We start from the raw sequence: 16,703 nt of genomic DNA on the forward strand, positions 1-16,703 counted from the left end.
AAAACAATCACATTGAAATGAATAAAAATATCATCTTCTAAACATAATAGATGATAAATGGGTCAATATAATCTATAGTTTCATTTGAACAAAAGAATGTACAGGAAAGTAACTTTAGTGAAGTCGTGGACAACTTTGCAGATAACCAGGTTTACAGACAGACTATTAAAGTTATTATTACTGAAACAGACTAACACTGCTGTGGTTTTTTTTCAGTTTCATAAATATTAATTAAACATTGTAATTTTTCCTTTTTGTACTTTCATGTATTTTCGTTAGCATGATGATATGCAGTGTTCCACAGTAGAATGCCTTTCCATCTATATTTCTTTAGGGTCCATTTCGTTTAGTTATCATTAATGCACCGATCCCACAGATAGGGGCTGGGTTATTTCAAAGGTATACTTCATGCATCTAACTCTGTACACACTCTACCCCTGACAAGAAAGAGGTGAAAAATTTAGCGTAAATTGTTACTGATTACTAATACTCTCTTATACATGGGAGATAAGAAATTGTGTGGCTGCACACAAGCACATGGGGAGGGGGAGAAGTGGGTTATACTTGGTTAACATGTGCTCAGCTCAAGAATGCTCAGGCATAGGTCTCTGGGTCCAAGTTCCTCCTCAAGTATTCTCCACCTCAGTGTTTGGAACAGAGTGTTTCACTGAGCCTACCAATTCTGCTGGCCTGTGACTCCTCTGGCATGGCAATACCTGACTATGTTATGTAGGTTCTGGGGAACTGAACTCAGGTCCTCATTCTTGAATGCAGGTGTTTTACTGGCTGAGCTGTCTTCCCACCTCATTAAAAAAAAAAAAAAAAGAAAGAAAGAAAGAAAGAAAGGAAGGAAGGAAGGAAGAAAAAAAGAAAGAAAGACTTCTAAAGCATGGGCAAACTAGTAAAGTGTATCCTAAACAGGAAGAGCATGTTCAATAACAATCATCCCTGCTTCCCATAGGCTGCAATCCTGAGGCATAAAACGACAGGGAAGTGATAACCATGCCTTAAAAGAGAATGGCACAAGCAGTAGAAATGCACAGATACTTTTGGAATGTGCATGTCCTGATGAAACGAATGACAAATGCCGAAAGAACATAATAAGTCATAGCACGTTTCCAGAGATCTGACATCCCCAGTGCTAGTTTTGCTGATAACTAGTGATATTAGCTCCACCCTAACAATCTGTACTGGTGCCTGGTGGCAGAGATAAAGGGAAGCCTTGCTCTGTGGACCACTGACATTGAACCATAAAGGAGGGCACTTACAACTCATTTCAAGTCGGATGAAGTCTTTAATGCCAAGGTTCTCTAGGAAGACTCCAGATAAAGCGGTGGTTTTGAAAAAGAAGGAAATGTCAGCGCTGAATTCCGCATGGAAGGTAGGAAAGTGGAGGTAGGACGCTTCCGTAGAAAATGAGACAGCATTCCAGTAGTGTCCTGTGAAACAGAGAGTCCTTCAACATGGCTTGTGTGTTTCCTCTGGATATAGAAAAGAAATGGGCTTGTAGGTCATTTTCAATACTAGGAGGGCCCTGAAAGGAAAAGGGAAAAGGGAACCAAAATATCTTGTGCTCATACAATTCAAAGAAAGGGGGGTGTTGTACTCACGGTCACCATAGCAACGCAAGGGGCCAATTCGCCAAGCAGCTTCTGAGTTTGATCTGTTGGTATCAGTGATAATTATCTTAGTTACAGGCAGGTGATCTTTGAAGGAAAGAAAACCTGTATCCTTTGTCCTGCAAAACATAAATTTAAAGGGGGAAAAAGAAAGGATAAAGTATAGATTATCTAGGGATTCTGTGTCAAGACCCCTCTTTTGCAAAGTGACTTGGATTGGATGCAGTCTGGCTAGACTTGGGAGGATCATAACAGAAGGCCTTTAATCTCTGGGCCTTTGCGAATAGTTGGAATACCAATTATAGAACCCATGGCCTGCTTCCAAACACCACTGCATTTTATATCTTCCCTAAATGTGCTTACAGGAACACAGGTAGTTTACAAAGTTCGCTGTGCTGATTGTGGCCAAGAGGACCCGAAGGCTCACTGCAGTGTTAATGTGACATTAAACATCACTTCACTTTCCCATAAAAGAAGATCTGCTATCTGAGGAGCTAGCTGGAAAATAGATTACACAATTCCCTCTCAAAATCACTCACAGGACTTGGCTGAAGCACCTGCCAACAGGTTTTAATCAGGGCTGAATGTTCCTTATCACCTTTTTAAGATGTGTTAAAATGAACCTTTATAGTTATTGGTTGCTTTTTGCTTTGTTCTTTAGAAAGACCTTGCTGGTTAATGACACTGCCTTTGTTCTTGTTAATTATGCAAATAAGGAAGTAGCTAGTTTTCTTTTGATAGGAAAGTTTAAAAAGTGTACAGAAAGCCAATGTTTCCTCCTCTTTTAAGCTCTCTTTCAGTATCAAGGTGAAGATGGTCCCACTTGTCAGAGTATAAAATTGGAAGTAAATACTTGGCATTCTGGAGATATGGAGATATCTTAGACAGTCCAATTTGGTTGGTATGTGAGCACAGAGACTTGAATTCAGACCTTCTGAACCTACCCAAGAATACCTGCCTTATGGCACTCTCTTGTAATCTTGGGGCTGGAGAAATGGAGATGGACAGATCTCTGGGGACTGCCAGTCAGCCAAGCTAGCTAAATTCATGAACTCCAGACCAATGAAAGACCTTACCTTAAAATATAAGGTGTGCTCTACAATAGCCAGGGAATAACAAGAGAAGTTGACTATGGCCTCCACATATGCAGTCACACATGTATACATCCATCAACACACAAACAAGTAAAAATGTGTTTTCTTATATATACACATACACACACTGGGGGAGCCAGAAAAGGTAGAAGATGTATATTATCCAAATACAGTGTTCATGTATGCCATTTTCAAAAGCAAATAAAGACAATGTTTTAAAAATAATAATACAAATTCAATTAAAATAAATAAATTGACATTGACTGTGCAAATGCTTCCAGGATAAAATTTGTTAAGGATAAGTGTAAGCTTTGCCCATACAATTCTCCTCTGCAGTGTGTACCACTAATTCCATGTATGAATGTTGAAAGTGGCTCAGAGTCACTGAGACATTGCCTGGGATCACACGACAGAAAGGGCAGGAACCAAGTCATGGTTTTCCTTCCCTGTTGTCTTGTGTTTAAGGACACACATTAAGGTTAACAGTTCCTACGGCTGTTGTGTGGGTGTGCAGTGTTCTTTTGAAGATGCTTAGCGTGTTGAGTGAGCATCTGAACAGCAGCTTGCAGAGGATTAAATGAAATTTGCAGCTGCTAGGCAGTGTCTGGTCTGTGTTAAATGCTCAGAACTGGTCTCACTGATGCTTACTTGACTTGTCTTTTTCTGTCCCTGAACTACTCTGTGGCCTCAGGCAAGACAACTTATTTCATAGGCATCCAGCTATGATCCTGGATTGGAGATTTCTTGCTACATAGATACATGTGTAAAATTAAATTTTAAGACTTAGAATCCGGCCCATGAGATTTGGATGAAAACACTTAATAATTTATCTAAGTTATAAATAAACCAAAGATCCACCCAAACCCTCCTGCTACAGCCCTATTAAAAATACAAAGACATATATGATATAATACCTGTAATTTGAGTGCTTATGTTGAGAAGCAATTCAAATGTCAAGGCTTTGTATCAGCTAGAAAGCACACCTATGCATGTGGTGCCCACAGAGAGAACAGATTTGTTTTTTTGTTAAAAAGTATTAATAAGTAGAGATTGTAATGCAGAAGCCAAACACCCACAGTAGAGATAAAATGCAGATTCTCTCCTAAAGGAACCATGACATGCTACGTTATGCTCTCCATCCCCTTTTTATTTTCTTGCTGCACATGCTGGGTTCTGAAGTCTGTCCATTAATGCCGACTTGGGCCTCCTTTAGACTCCATAATATCTTGTCCATATCTACTTAGTGCCATTATATCAGCATATAGGCATATGTAAAAAGCATGCTAAGTACATAAAACTCCTCCAAATAACACAAGAAAATTTATATTTGGTTACATAGAGTAATTTACATTATCAGGGAGGATTTTTGTCTGGAAACCTTAATCAATAAAAATAACTCAGGACCCCTTCCCAAGAAATGTTATTTCCCACAGTGAACTTGGAATTATTACATCAATTAAGACAATCACCCTCAGGACAACCTGATTTAAATCCTCAATTGTAAGTTGATGTCTAAAGTAACAACCACATTGGTGAATACAGCTGGTTTATACCAGCAACAGGGAGAGATGTAGCTTAAACCACCTGTATTGAAGAAATGATGAGTCACATTTGTGCACTGTCCAACCTAGTCCTTTTGTCCTTTACTCTGCTTATGCTCTGAGTAACGCAGATGGCATCCAGGGAGCTGTTTACTTCCAGCACTGATGGTCATCTCTGTTTCCACATCTAAGTCACATTAGTCAGAAAATGTCACTTTAGAAATTCATTTTCTCAGGGTCCAGGATGTGAAGTGGAATGACCAGCTTGTGAACAAAGAATGGATTCCCCAATATTAACACTAGTGTGTAAACACACTCTCTAATGTCCCACTGACAAAGAACAGCTCCTTCTGGAAGGAAGCTGGTGCACCACTACGTGGTCACTACCTTCTCTAGACATTGCTGCACACAAAGCAACAGCCCTGAGTCCTTGAGCTGTCCTAGGCTGGTGTCTGGATAACCATCCCCATTCTGTTCACATAGGCTTCCTCCACACACAACACAATTCAATTGATTGGGTTTCAGTTTACTAATTTGCAATCATTTTTTGAGACTGACTCCCTGAGTTTCTACCTGGGTCACCTTGGCAGTTGCTGTGGGAGACCACAGCCTCCTCAGTTACTACTCACAGCTCTTTTGCTGTATTCATAAACAGCAGATCCAGCCACTGCAAGGTGAATTTTCCAATAGCCCCATTTTAGAGTATTTCAGACTTCAGAGTTCTCTCCTTACTGCATCCAGAATTTGGTAGTTGAAGGAAATTCCATTATGTTGGTGTGGTATTTCTTCCCAGTTGTTAGTCCTTTTATTCCACATATATTTATTTGCAGTTTTCATAAACATAAATTTAATATACAAACCAATGCTGCATCTTATAATTAATTTAAGACTTTGTAATATTACAGAATATAATAATAGATATAAGCGCATACTATTTCAAAACTGACTACATGCCGCATGTGATAGATATGGGGATTATTTGCTAATTAAGCCTGCAATCTCCAAAGGTAGATATCCCACTTTCCTAAATTTTTTAAAATAAAATCAGGACCTGGAGCTCCAATAGGCCCAAGGATTATATCCCCTAATTAACAGATGGCAAATTGGGATTTGATTACCCTGTCCCGTAATAAAAATTTAGTTACAGATTTATTACAGTTAGCATCCAGACTATGATAGTGCTACCAGCAAAATGATGGAAGGAAGGAAGAAAGTAAAATGAAGAACAGCTGCATGATCAGTGCATGATCAGCTAACAGTATCATTACTGTGAATGTTTGCCAGAGGGGGATTAGCTCTTTGCCCTGTGCAGCGTGAAAAGTTTTGTACTTTGAACACAGTCATTGGATTCCACGGGCTGTGGAAGCACAACAGTAGAGATAAAGGAAAGGGGGACTAGACTGCCATATCAGATCCATCCTGAGTCTCACCTAACCAAGGGCTCCAGAAAGTTCTCAGGAAGAGCCTGAGGCTCTGGTGAGGACTGACTGACTCACCTCCCTGCCCCAAGTGACATAATTCCTTTGTTGCTGTGGTAAAGTAAACATGCAACTTAACAAAGGAAAGGCTTGCTCTGGCTCTCAGTTCAAGGGTAACAATGTCCATCATGGTGTCAGCAGCTTGAGGCAGATGGTCACAGTGTAGTCAGGGTGCAAAGGGGTGAATGCTGGTTGGTGCTCATCTTAAGGTTTCCTTGCAGGACACAGAATGGTCTTTGGCATTCAATTGATTTAATCATGCCTGTCTTCTGAGTGATCCCAAATCCTGTCAAGTTGGTCATCAGTGTTAATCATAACATATGCTATGCTATTCTCTCAGGGGATGGGAAAGTCTCTGCATGCTATGCATGACCAGAGAAACTTGGTATTAGATCTGTTTAATGATCAATGTGTCCTCATTCATTTTGCTCAGTTTGTCATAATCCATCCTCGAAGGATTCTAAGCTGGCATTCTTGTCACTATAAAAATGTATAAAACGATAAAAACTAGAAATCAGATCTCAAGGGCTGTTTATTTTGTTGTTGTTGCTTTGTTTTTTGCTACTGAACTACTTGTTAATAGCAAGGAGAAAACAGTCACAAGCCAAATATTCATAATGGAAGGTTGGAAATAAGTAATGAGAAAAGCAGAACACCGAGGATTTTGTACCAATTAAAGTTGGAAGGATGTCTTAACTTGTATGTTGCTTTAGTGAAGCCAAGGAAAAGATTTGTAAGATAATTTTTTTTTCTGGAAGAAGCAAGTAAAAAAGTCATACACTCAATTTCATAAGCATTTATTAATAAATGAACATGTGGTATAAATACTGTTATAAAATTCTTATATTTAGAAACATCCTACATTATCTGCAGGAATATTTTGCATGTGACAATGTGTTAGCAGCTATACCACTTACAAGAGTGACACTCATTCCCCTGACGACAGAAAACTTCCAAAAATCCTTTATGGAAGGCAGGAGCTTCAGGGGTCCACCCTTATCCATGATGATTTGGGGGACTGGTACTGTGTAGGTCTTATGCAGTGACCATTAGTGAAATGGCTAATTCGTGTCCAGATAAAATCTTTTTTTTTTTTCTGCTCATTTCTTGTTCTTTGACTCTTATATTTTCCACTCTTCATGTGATACAATGTTTCCTGATCATTGGCCAGAATGATATAACTGTGTCGCTTAGAGATGAGCACCCCACAATCCTACTTTCAACAGAAAGGTTAGTTAGAGGTTTCTGCATTGCCTCTACTCCAGAAGGCAGCCTCTAACCCAAGCTTGGGCAAGCAACTATAATTAGATGCAGTGACCATACACAAAATGAAGCCATGAAAGTAAAAGGGGTTTTACTGAGATGGGCTCCTATAGGAGAGGGCTGGACTGAGAAACAGTTACTAAATGAAACTGTCAAACAATTACAATATTTTACACATGCGATAGCTACATGATATTGAAAGTTTTAGGTGAAAACATCTGTTTTTTATTCATATATTCTGGAACCTTTGACTATCTCATAATAAAGGCATATTTCTTTCTTAACAAACCTTACAGTTACAAATTCAGTAAAATAATTAACCGTATGCATCACTTAAAATGTGGCAGATCAGGACTTACAGCTGTAATGAAGCTTGCAGAGCAGACAAAAGAGACAAAGGGCTCATCTCACAGGTTCAGGCCCAGTGTGGGTTCCCCATTGTTTCTACAGACAGATCTTCCCCATGGCCTGGAACTTGCTGATTTAGCTAAGCTTCACATATCACGAGGCTTTGGCGTCCTTTTAAGACTTAACAGAAGGCAAATGTAGACATTAACTTTAGTTTACATTTTCATTTCGAGTGTGTGTGTGTGTCTCTGTGTGTGTGATGTTCATGAATATGTAGGTTCAGCTGTGTTCATGTATGTGCATGAATGGGTGTGCATATGTGAGGGGAGAGCAATAGTAAAGTTTAGACTTTATTTCTTTGGAACTCTCCATCGTGTACCAGGATGTGTTCTGTCTTCACTGACTGATCCTTGGAATTATGAGTGTGACTACTCATTTTGCATGAGTTCTGGAGACTAGACTGAGGTTCACATGCCTCTTCACCATGTCCTTTCTTAACTGAGCTATCTCCCCAGCCTACTCTTTGTTTCTTTAAAAAAAAAACTTTAGAAAGATGCTCCATAGAGCTTAAGTGGGTATGACCCACTAGACATACTGGGCATTTTCTCTCAGTAGGTGATCGGTTGTTGGTATCATTGAGTGTGTTTCTAGAAAGTGTCTTAATGCTATTCTTGACAAAGCACCATGTAATTCTACTCCACCTAGACTTTTCAAAAAACTGTGACATTTGGCTTTAAATTTCAATCATTTGTTAAAAGTATCCCCTACATGCATTTTGCATTTTTCTGTCATCTCTTGAGTATGCAATAGCATCTACTCTCTCCACTTGCTAGGCAATGGGAAAATTTTCTTTTTAAAACATTAGACCCAACTATGGGCCTAAATTAGCTTCAGGAAAGGGATACCATTGTGTGAATGCCTAAGGGGCAATTCCGTGAGTCAGGCAGCAGGAAGGGTTGGGGGGATGCTTGGCAGTAAAGAGAGGTGGGTGTTTCTCAAGAAACAACAAATGTAACATGAAGCAATGCAATCATCTATAGGCGGAGCCAGAGTTAGCCAAGAAGAGATAACAGAAAGGAAGCCACTATAAGTCCTCCTCTTGCTTACTGACAGCACAGTGGCCTCATGGTGGGCAGACACACTTCTCCCCAACAGAAAGGGCCAACTTGATGTGAATGCCAGCTATACATGAGAATCCAGTGACTAACAGCTCCCAGAATCACATAACCACTTAGAATTTCTGCCACCTGGGAGAAAGTTTCCAAAACAAAGCAAAAAGTAGATTAAGAAACAGATAAACATTAGGAAGTGAAATGTTCCAATGAGGCTAGCTGGGATCCCTAGGATATGCCTCTCCAACTGTCCAGAACTAGAGCTCCAAGTGCTTACAACACAGCTGGAGTTTTGTACTTGGACATTGGGGATCAAACTGAGCTTTCATGCTTGTGTTGTGGACACTACCATCTGAGTCATCACTACTTTTGAAAGACATTAGAAAATTAACTTACAAGAAAAATTCACATGGAAAACTGGGTAGATAGTTTTTGTGATAATATCAGAGAGGACCAATATAGTCAACATCTGTTAAATCGGAATAGGATTTAACCCACCTACAGAAAAACAGAGGTAAAGATTTGACCAATTGAATTCATTCAGCCATCATTCATTAAGCATGATTGCAGTATAATACCATAATAAATCTCTGCATGGTACCTTCAGGTTCCAGGGTTACATATAATAAAAAACGAAAAGAAAAATAACCCTCCAAAACGATTTTGTTCTTTAAAAATAAGAGTGACATGCTCCTCTGCCAGGAACATTGCTTTCCAAGAGGATGCACCAAGAGAAAATTCAATGTTTACAACTAGAAACCCTCAAATCTTTAATTTCAACAATGGAAGAACTGGATGGAAGCTCTCTGTGAAGGGAGCTTCACTTTTATTGATCCTGATATCTGGATGAGAAAATGTGCATTTCAGGCTAAAGGTTGTCACCAGTTGATATCCATCTTCAACATGTGACAAAATCATGCTTCCCTCCCTCTATGATGGTCACTTTCTACTTCCTGAAAAGCTAACACTTCCCTATACTATGTTCAAGACCTTGGTGTTACCTGAGTTTTTTCGCAAACCCTCAGGGGTCTAGCAAGATATTGTAGAGAACTCCTTGTGGGATCCATCGCTAGATGATTCAGTAGATGAAAGTGTTAATGACAAACACATGAAGGTTTGAGCTCAAATTCATCAAAAGTGATGTGCCTGGACCACATTAATCTGTAAGCCCACCAGTCCAGAGGACAGGAGGATTCATGGAATCAGTGGCCAGCCAGTTTTCAGGGTTAGTAAGAGACCCTAGGTCAAGAAGCAAAAAAGATGAAGAACAATTGGAGATATCTAATTCAAATTTTGTTCTTCAGACAAGCACACATAAATGTCCTACCCATACTCACAATCATGCATGCAACATTGTGTACACACACACACACACAAAGTCATAGGTATGTAGGTATGTATATAAAATCAAGGATTGACAAATGAAAGGAAATGTGTGTGTTTTTTTTCATTCAGTGATTTGTTTAATAACATTAATATGATTATTCCAGTTGTACTTATTTCTTACAACACACACACACAGACACACACAAACAAAAAACCTACCTTTGCTCTTAACTGTTGTAAACTTTATGCTTATATACCATATTTTCTTCCTTCAATTCTCTATTGTTGGACAGCAAGATTAATTTACCTATTTCCCCCCTCTCTTTACTATTTAGATTTCTCCTTTAACAGAAACTGTTAAGTAATCAGTTATATCCCTTTTCTCCATAGGTTCTTTATTCACAGACTTAAACCACTATAGAGAGAAAATACTTAAAATAATATTATATTTATAATGGGCAAGGGAAATTTTTTAAGCTTGCCAATATTCTCTAAACAATGTGGCAAACCATTTAAAGGCTATCAACTTTATATGAGGTAATACAATAATCTGATGATGATTGACAGGAGGGCTGTAAAGATTCTATGTAAATGCTATGTCATTTGATATGAAAGATCAGAACATCTATGCACTACAGTATGTGCTGTAGATGAGAAACCAAACATCAACAGATATGTGGGCCATGTGTATCCCTAATTGATCTCTCCAGTTGAGATTTCTTTTCATTTTAAGCGAATTGGTTCTTCTAGAAGTGTTAATTGAGTTAAACTTTTCTCCCCATGTATCTCCATCTTATTTTCAACTCTCTCCCCCTTTCAACATCTTTATGACACCCACTCATTTTCCTAGTTTACTTGATCCCATAGGAACATATGGCACTAAGTGTTCAGTCACCAAGGTCTATTGTAATAGAGCAAAGAGGAATCAGTCACAGGCAGCTGAAGAGTTTGCCTGAGGCTCCTTGAGAAGCCTCCCTTAGCCAGATGGAAGATGGATATTTTTCTAATGTGATTCCAGAGAGTCTATAAAACCTCTCTGGAATCCTCACTGCTGACCTGCTCCATAATCCCCACATTAGCAGTCCCTTTGGTGAAAGCAAGGGGATTCTTTAACTCAGCTGGAATAGCAATTCTGCTCATTAGTCATATGACACTTACTATGCCATCACCATCAGAACCTCAAGGATAGGTTTCCTGATATGTGAATATTATATATGGTTCATGAAGCATTAAAACATCTCAGCACTTTTAATTGTCAGCATTGTCTAGCATGTATAATGGATTAAACTGCTCCACTAACCCAAGTTTGCTGTTCTATTAACTTTACCCAACAGCAAAAATTGGGGAAATTTTAGAGCACAAAGTCCTTGAATATTCTAACCTTCACTCAGAAACTGGGGATACTTGTGGAAATATAAGGATCTGAAACAAAAATATTGAAATGTGTAAAAAGCCAGCTTGGATCTATGTTAATCATGAATGCAGGGAGGATTCTTTTTGGTTTTGTGCTTTCTTTTCTTCAGCAGACACTGGAACTGGTTAAAGAAGTAGCAGATGCAGTATTAAATTCTACCACATCTTTTGGCAGACACAGTCACAATATTTTTTACTGATAAAACTAGCTCATCAGTATTTCTATAACTTCAGTGATTTGTGGCTTAGTAGGTAGCTGATGAGGAAACTGTTTGTAGCACAAGCATAGGGAAACTGAGGCATGCATGCAAATCCAGGTGTAATGGCATAATTTCACAATGCTAGAGTTGGGGAGATGGATATAGACAGATCCGTTGCATTTTCAGGGTGACTTGCCTAATGTACTTGACACTCTCCTGGTTCTAGTAAGAGACAAATTCTCAAAAAAAAAAAAAAAAAAAAAAAAAAAATAGACAGCTTCTGAAGGATGACACTTACAATCGACCTCTAGTCTTCACACACACACACACACATACACACACACCCATCATCTGATACTACCTCTTTGTATCCTTCCTTCCCTATAACAACAACGCCAACATGCCTATGCAGTGTACAAAAGTTATTACCTCTTCATATAACACTATTGTACGTGTTGCACCTTAGCTACTTCTTTCCTTTGAAATCTAGCTCGCCATAACTCTTGAGCCAGTTTCTGAACCCAATGTTCTTAACTCTGCTTTCAAATGCATCATATTGATGAACTCATGACTAAAGAGCACTTTACCCCCTGTCCTATGGATGCTCCAGAGACAGAGAATATATGTCCTAGCTTTTCTCTGCCCTTTTCTTTACTAGCTTTTGCAGACTTATGCAGAGTCATTGAACCTAAAATTAACAATACCACATGTAGCAAAACATACCCTGTGATACAGTATGACTTTTTTTGGAAATAATATGATGGCCCTTGGAGTGAAGATTGACTTAGCTCCATGGCCATGGCAACTAACTGAGCAGAACGATAGAGGTAGACAGGTCTATGGTAATGGTGACTGAGTTGTAGACACTCTCAAGTAGAAGAAGGAGAGGGAGGAAAGGGTCGAGTACTCTCACACTGGGATTCTTGACATTATTCCTTCTCTATCACCTCATCTAAATGTTATCCAATCAACCAGGAAACTGGGAAGAGTTAACTCCAGAGTTTAGCCTCCTCTTCATCAGGACAAAGTGGGAACTCCTAGATCTCTTCTCCCTTAAACTTTTCACTGAGTGGTTCCATATGGACTCTGGTGGGTAAAGCAGGCATTCTAACAGGTAATTTCAGTTCCTTTCCTTTGACTCTTAGTAGTTTGTTTGCGATGGTTTGAATGAGAACATCTACCATGGGCTCAGATACCTGAATACATTGTTCCCTATGGTGCTGGTTGAATAGGTTTAAGAGATGTAGGCTTAGAGATGTAGGCTTGTTGGGGGAAGTAGGTCACTGGGGGCAAGACTTTAGGTTTCAAAGTTTCACACCATTTCTATTTTGCTCACATGGCTTCCTGCTTGCAAGAAGATGTGAGCTCAGCTTTGTGTTTCCGTCACCTTTGCCTGGCTGATGTCATGCTTTTCTACTGTGATGGGGATAGGACAGATCCCTCTAGAACTCTAAGTCTGAATAAACTTTTTCTCTAACCTGCCTTGGGTATGTTAGCACAGCAATGGAGAGCAAATTAAGACAGCTGTTGAACAAGACCTGTATCTAAAAGCTCTGATAACCCTAAGAGGAGTGGTTTATTATAAAGAGAAATAGAAAGAGTTACGAAGTATGCATTAATCTATATGGTGTTTAAGGTCTTGCAGGTGCTAGGGAAATGACTCAAATAGTCAGTTGAATGATGTGCAAACATGAAAACCTGAGTTTGATATCCAGAACCCAGGTTCAATTAAAGTTAGGGTGGCAGGACATGATGATTATCTCTCTTCTCTGTAGAAGCAGAGACAGGTGGATCCCTAAGGATCCCAGGTCAGCTGGCCTAGCTAGATAAATGAGCATCAGCACAAATTGAGGTAGATAGCACTTGAGGGACAGCACCTCAACATACTCATGCAGACATGAGTACCAGCACAGATACAACTGTGCTGACACAGGAGGAGTGGGGAGAAGGCATCTTGACAAGTCCCCCTGGAAGCGTGGCGTAGGTGATGGAGTTAAATTCGCTCATTAGTGATTCAGAGGTTAGTGAACTAATAATAATAAGGTCAATAGAGGGGGAAACTGGGATCTGAGTGGTTGGCACGGTCAGTGGAATGTTCAAGAGAAGAAAGTACAGGAGTACTTCACCTTCAGCAAGTGAGAACACCTGTTATCCCCAGTTGTTCCTATGCAATCAACTAAGCCTTGGCAATTGTACTTTGAGAGGAGGCACACAGTGGTAGTGTGTATATATACTCAATTTTCAATGGCAGCCTCCATCTTGCATTTTCTCCTGTGTCAGCTTCTCCAATCACACAGTATGAAGTAAAGGCATTTTATTCTGAGCCTATGAGTCTGTAAATACCATCTAAATCCAGACACAGTGAGGGAACCTATGATTCAAACTCATGAGGGAACCTGAGTGCCTGGAATAGAGGATGTTAGATGGTTTCCTTTTTGTTTGTTTGTTTTGTGACACAACCACCTACAAAACCTTCACCCTACTCTTCCTACTCTTGAAAATGATATTTAGACATGACCACTCCTCTTGATGGCTCACTTAATAGGATCTAGAGTCACCATTGATACAGATCTCTGGGCCAGTTTGTGGGGGGAGACTCCGGACTGGTTTAGTTGAAATGGAAAGGCCTAATGTTAACGTGGGTAGCACCATTTTCTGAGCTAGGGTCCCAGAATGAGTAAAAAGGAGAAAGTAAGCTGAGTCTCAGTATTACTTCCACCTGCTTCCTGACTATGGACACAATGTCACCAGCTGCCTCAAGCTCCTGCCACCATGACTTCCTATCATGACACATTACACTTTTAGACTCTGAGAAAATAGATCCTTCCGTCCCCAAATTTCTATTTTCTGTATAAAGAAAAGCAATTTACATATCCCTCTTCAAAGATGTTCTGAATTTTTTCCTTGATTATCTATTGCATCAGGACCATATAGATTGAAGTCTAGTGGTTCATAGAGATTTGTCCTCTATCCAGAACACAGAGATTTATGTGAAAGTCTCTATAATGCTGTAATAAAATTAACTGCTAAGTAAAGAGGGGGACCAAGAAGAAAGAGGTTGACATATGACCTAAGTCAACATCATCTGACAAGAGTTTGAGGTGATGGTAGCATCTAAAGGAGTTTACTTCTGTACCCAAGCAGCTCTGTGACATTCTGAGCTCATGATCCACATATTATAGAAGCAGATGGAGACATTGCTTCTTCTTTTTCTGAGATTTTTTTGTGTTCCTCTATGTGTGTGAGTGTGTGTGTGTGTGTGTGTGAGTGTGTGTGTGTGTGTGTTTATAGTTTGGCTGCCATACTCCAGGTACTATCCATCTATTTTGTTTGATTAGCTATTTGTTTTCTTGATATTTTATTTTTTTGGTTGGTCTTTCCCCTTGGACTTCCCTGATGTTCCCCAAGGACATACCTGGCTCCACCTTGCCAGTTCTGTGAGTTCAAGACCATGCCACCATGCCAAGATATTTGACTCAGGTATGGGGGTGCGGGAGATTTAATTCATTACTTCATTCCAGTGGGGCAGGCACTTTACTGAGTGAGCCATCTCCCAAGCTGTAACTTGCTGGTCTAAAACAAGGTTTTGATTAGACCTTAAATTTCATTGAACTAACTGATTCTTAACCTATAACAGTTCCAATAACAACAACAACAAAGAAAACACTATGTGAAAAGTAATTGTCACAGATCTGAGAAAAGTATCACAGGGATTCTCAGGTATAATTGAGAAGCACTTGAGGAGAAGAGAGAGTAACCCTGCAAATATTAAAATCACAGGCTATCTGAAATTTGGCCTAGACACAAAATGTGAGTGACTGTGCTATATGCACATTTACATAAGCAATAAAGTGAAAACTGAACAGCTTGTCTGGAGTTTGGAGCTCTTGTAGACCCAATATACTTGAGAACTTAGACATCCTCTCACATGACTGAGCTGGTGGAGGAGAGTATTAGACACTGAGTGTCCTATGTTTGAACTTTGGTCTTGCTATTTGACAGAGGTGTATAATATTGGGAAAAAATCATTTAACTCATCTGTAACAGGCACTTCTCAACCTCAAGACACATAATCTTATAGACTATCAAGATTATTGTGAGAATTATATGATCACTAAGTCAAATGCTGTAAGAAAAATAAAACTTTTAATTTGATGTTAAAGATCACTAAGTGATGGTAAATGCACTAAAACATCAGACAAAGAGAAAGAAACCAGACACACATCCTTCTCTCGAGGCTCTTCACCAACATGTGTATTTCACACATCTGAGGAGCTGGTTTGGTGGCAAAATGCATGTCCAAAAGTGAGAGGACCTGAGTTGATCTCCAGAACCCACATTTAAAGGCCCAATGTGGTGATAAAGGCTTGTAATGCCAGCACTAGGTTCACAGAGACAGCCATTTCCAGCTCTACAGCCAAGCTTACGTGGCTAATTCTGGGCCAGTAAGAGATCCAATTTCAGAAAATCAAGGTTAGTGACAACAGTGAAAGTTCTTTTCTGGCTTCCACACCGATGCATGAGCACTCTTACACAAAAGAGCAACTATGATGGTAGGGTTTAAATAAGTCTCTGAGACCCAAGAGAGGGTCGCACTTACACAGATAAGAGGACATAACCACCACTGTCTTCCTTCCTGCTCAAGAAGATGTAGTGTGTGCCCTACTGAAGCTCTCCACAACCCAAGAACCACATTCAAAGGGTGTGGCCCCCACCACAAGTTCACTGGCAAGTCAAGATGCCACTACACATCTATACACACACACACAAATACACACACACACACACACACACACACACAGTGTCAGATGTATAGAAAAAAAACTGACTAAATAGCAAATCTCATATTAAATTGCATTCCTTGATTAGAATGTAAAGTTCAGAATACAGTTATTGATACCAACCTTAGTATTAGTCCTGAACATGCATTTTTATTTATTTACTTATTATTTATTTGTTATTTTGTATAGGGGTGCCCTGTTCCTACATATATGCACCATGGACAGGCAGAGCTCACAGGCGCCAGAAGAGAGCATCAAATAATTTGGAATTAAGAACAGTTATAGCCAACACATGGGTGCTAGGAAACAAATCCTGGTCCTTAGGAGGAGCAGCCACTGCTCTTAATTGCTGAGCCATCTCTCAGACTTCCTTTTTCTTTCTTTCTTTCTTTCTTTCTTTCTTTCTTTCTTTCTTTCTTTCTTTCTTTCTTCCTTCCTTTCTTCCTTCCTTCCTTCCTTTCCTTCCTTCCTTCCTTCCTTTCTTTCTTTTTTATGCAGCCCTAATTTCCATTGCATTGATCATCTGCA

The 16,703-nt window shown here is 39.5% G+C and overlaps 1 protein-coding gene across 1 annotated transcript in view; it reads right to left on the reverse strand.

Moving 5' to 3' along the window:
• Positions 1-16,703, reverse strand: part of LOC127236381 (contactin-associated protein like 5-1-like) — a 159,895-nt gene that overhangs the window by 131,689 nt on the left and 11,503 nt on the right. Inside the window, exons 3-4 of the mRNA XM_051204006.1 lie at positions 1,611-1,738; positions 1,269-1,439 (exon numbers count right to left, since the gene is read on the reverse strand). Coding sequence (XP_051059963.1) covers positions 1,269-1,439; positions 1,611-1,738 — 299 coding nt within the window. The remainder of the gene's footprint in view (positions 1-1,268; positions 1,440-1,610; positions 1,739-16,703) is intronic.

The sequence above is a fragment of the Phodopus roborovskii genome, unplaced genomic scaffold, assembly GCF_943737965.1.
Source record: "Phodopus roborovskii unplaced genomic scaffold, PHOROB, whole genome shotgun sequence".
In the NCBI taxonomy this organism is placed as follows: Eukaryota; Metazoa; Chordata; class Mammalia; order Rodentia; family Cricetidae; genus Phodopus; species Phodopus roborovskii.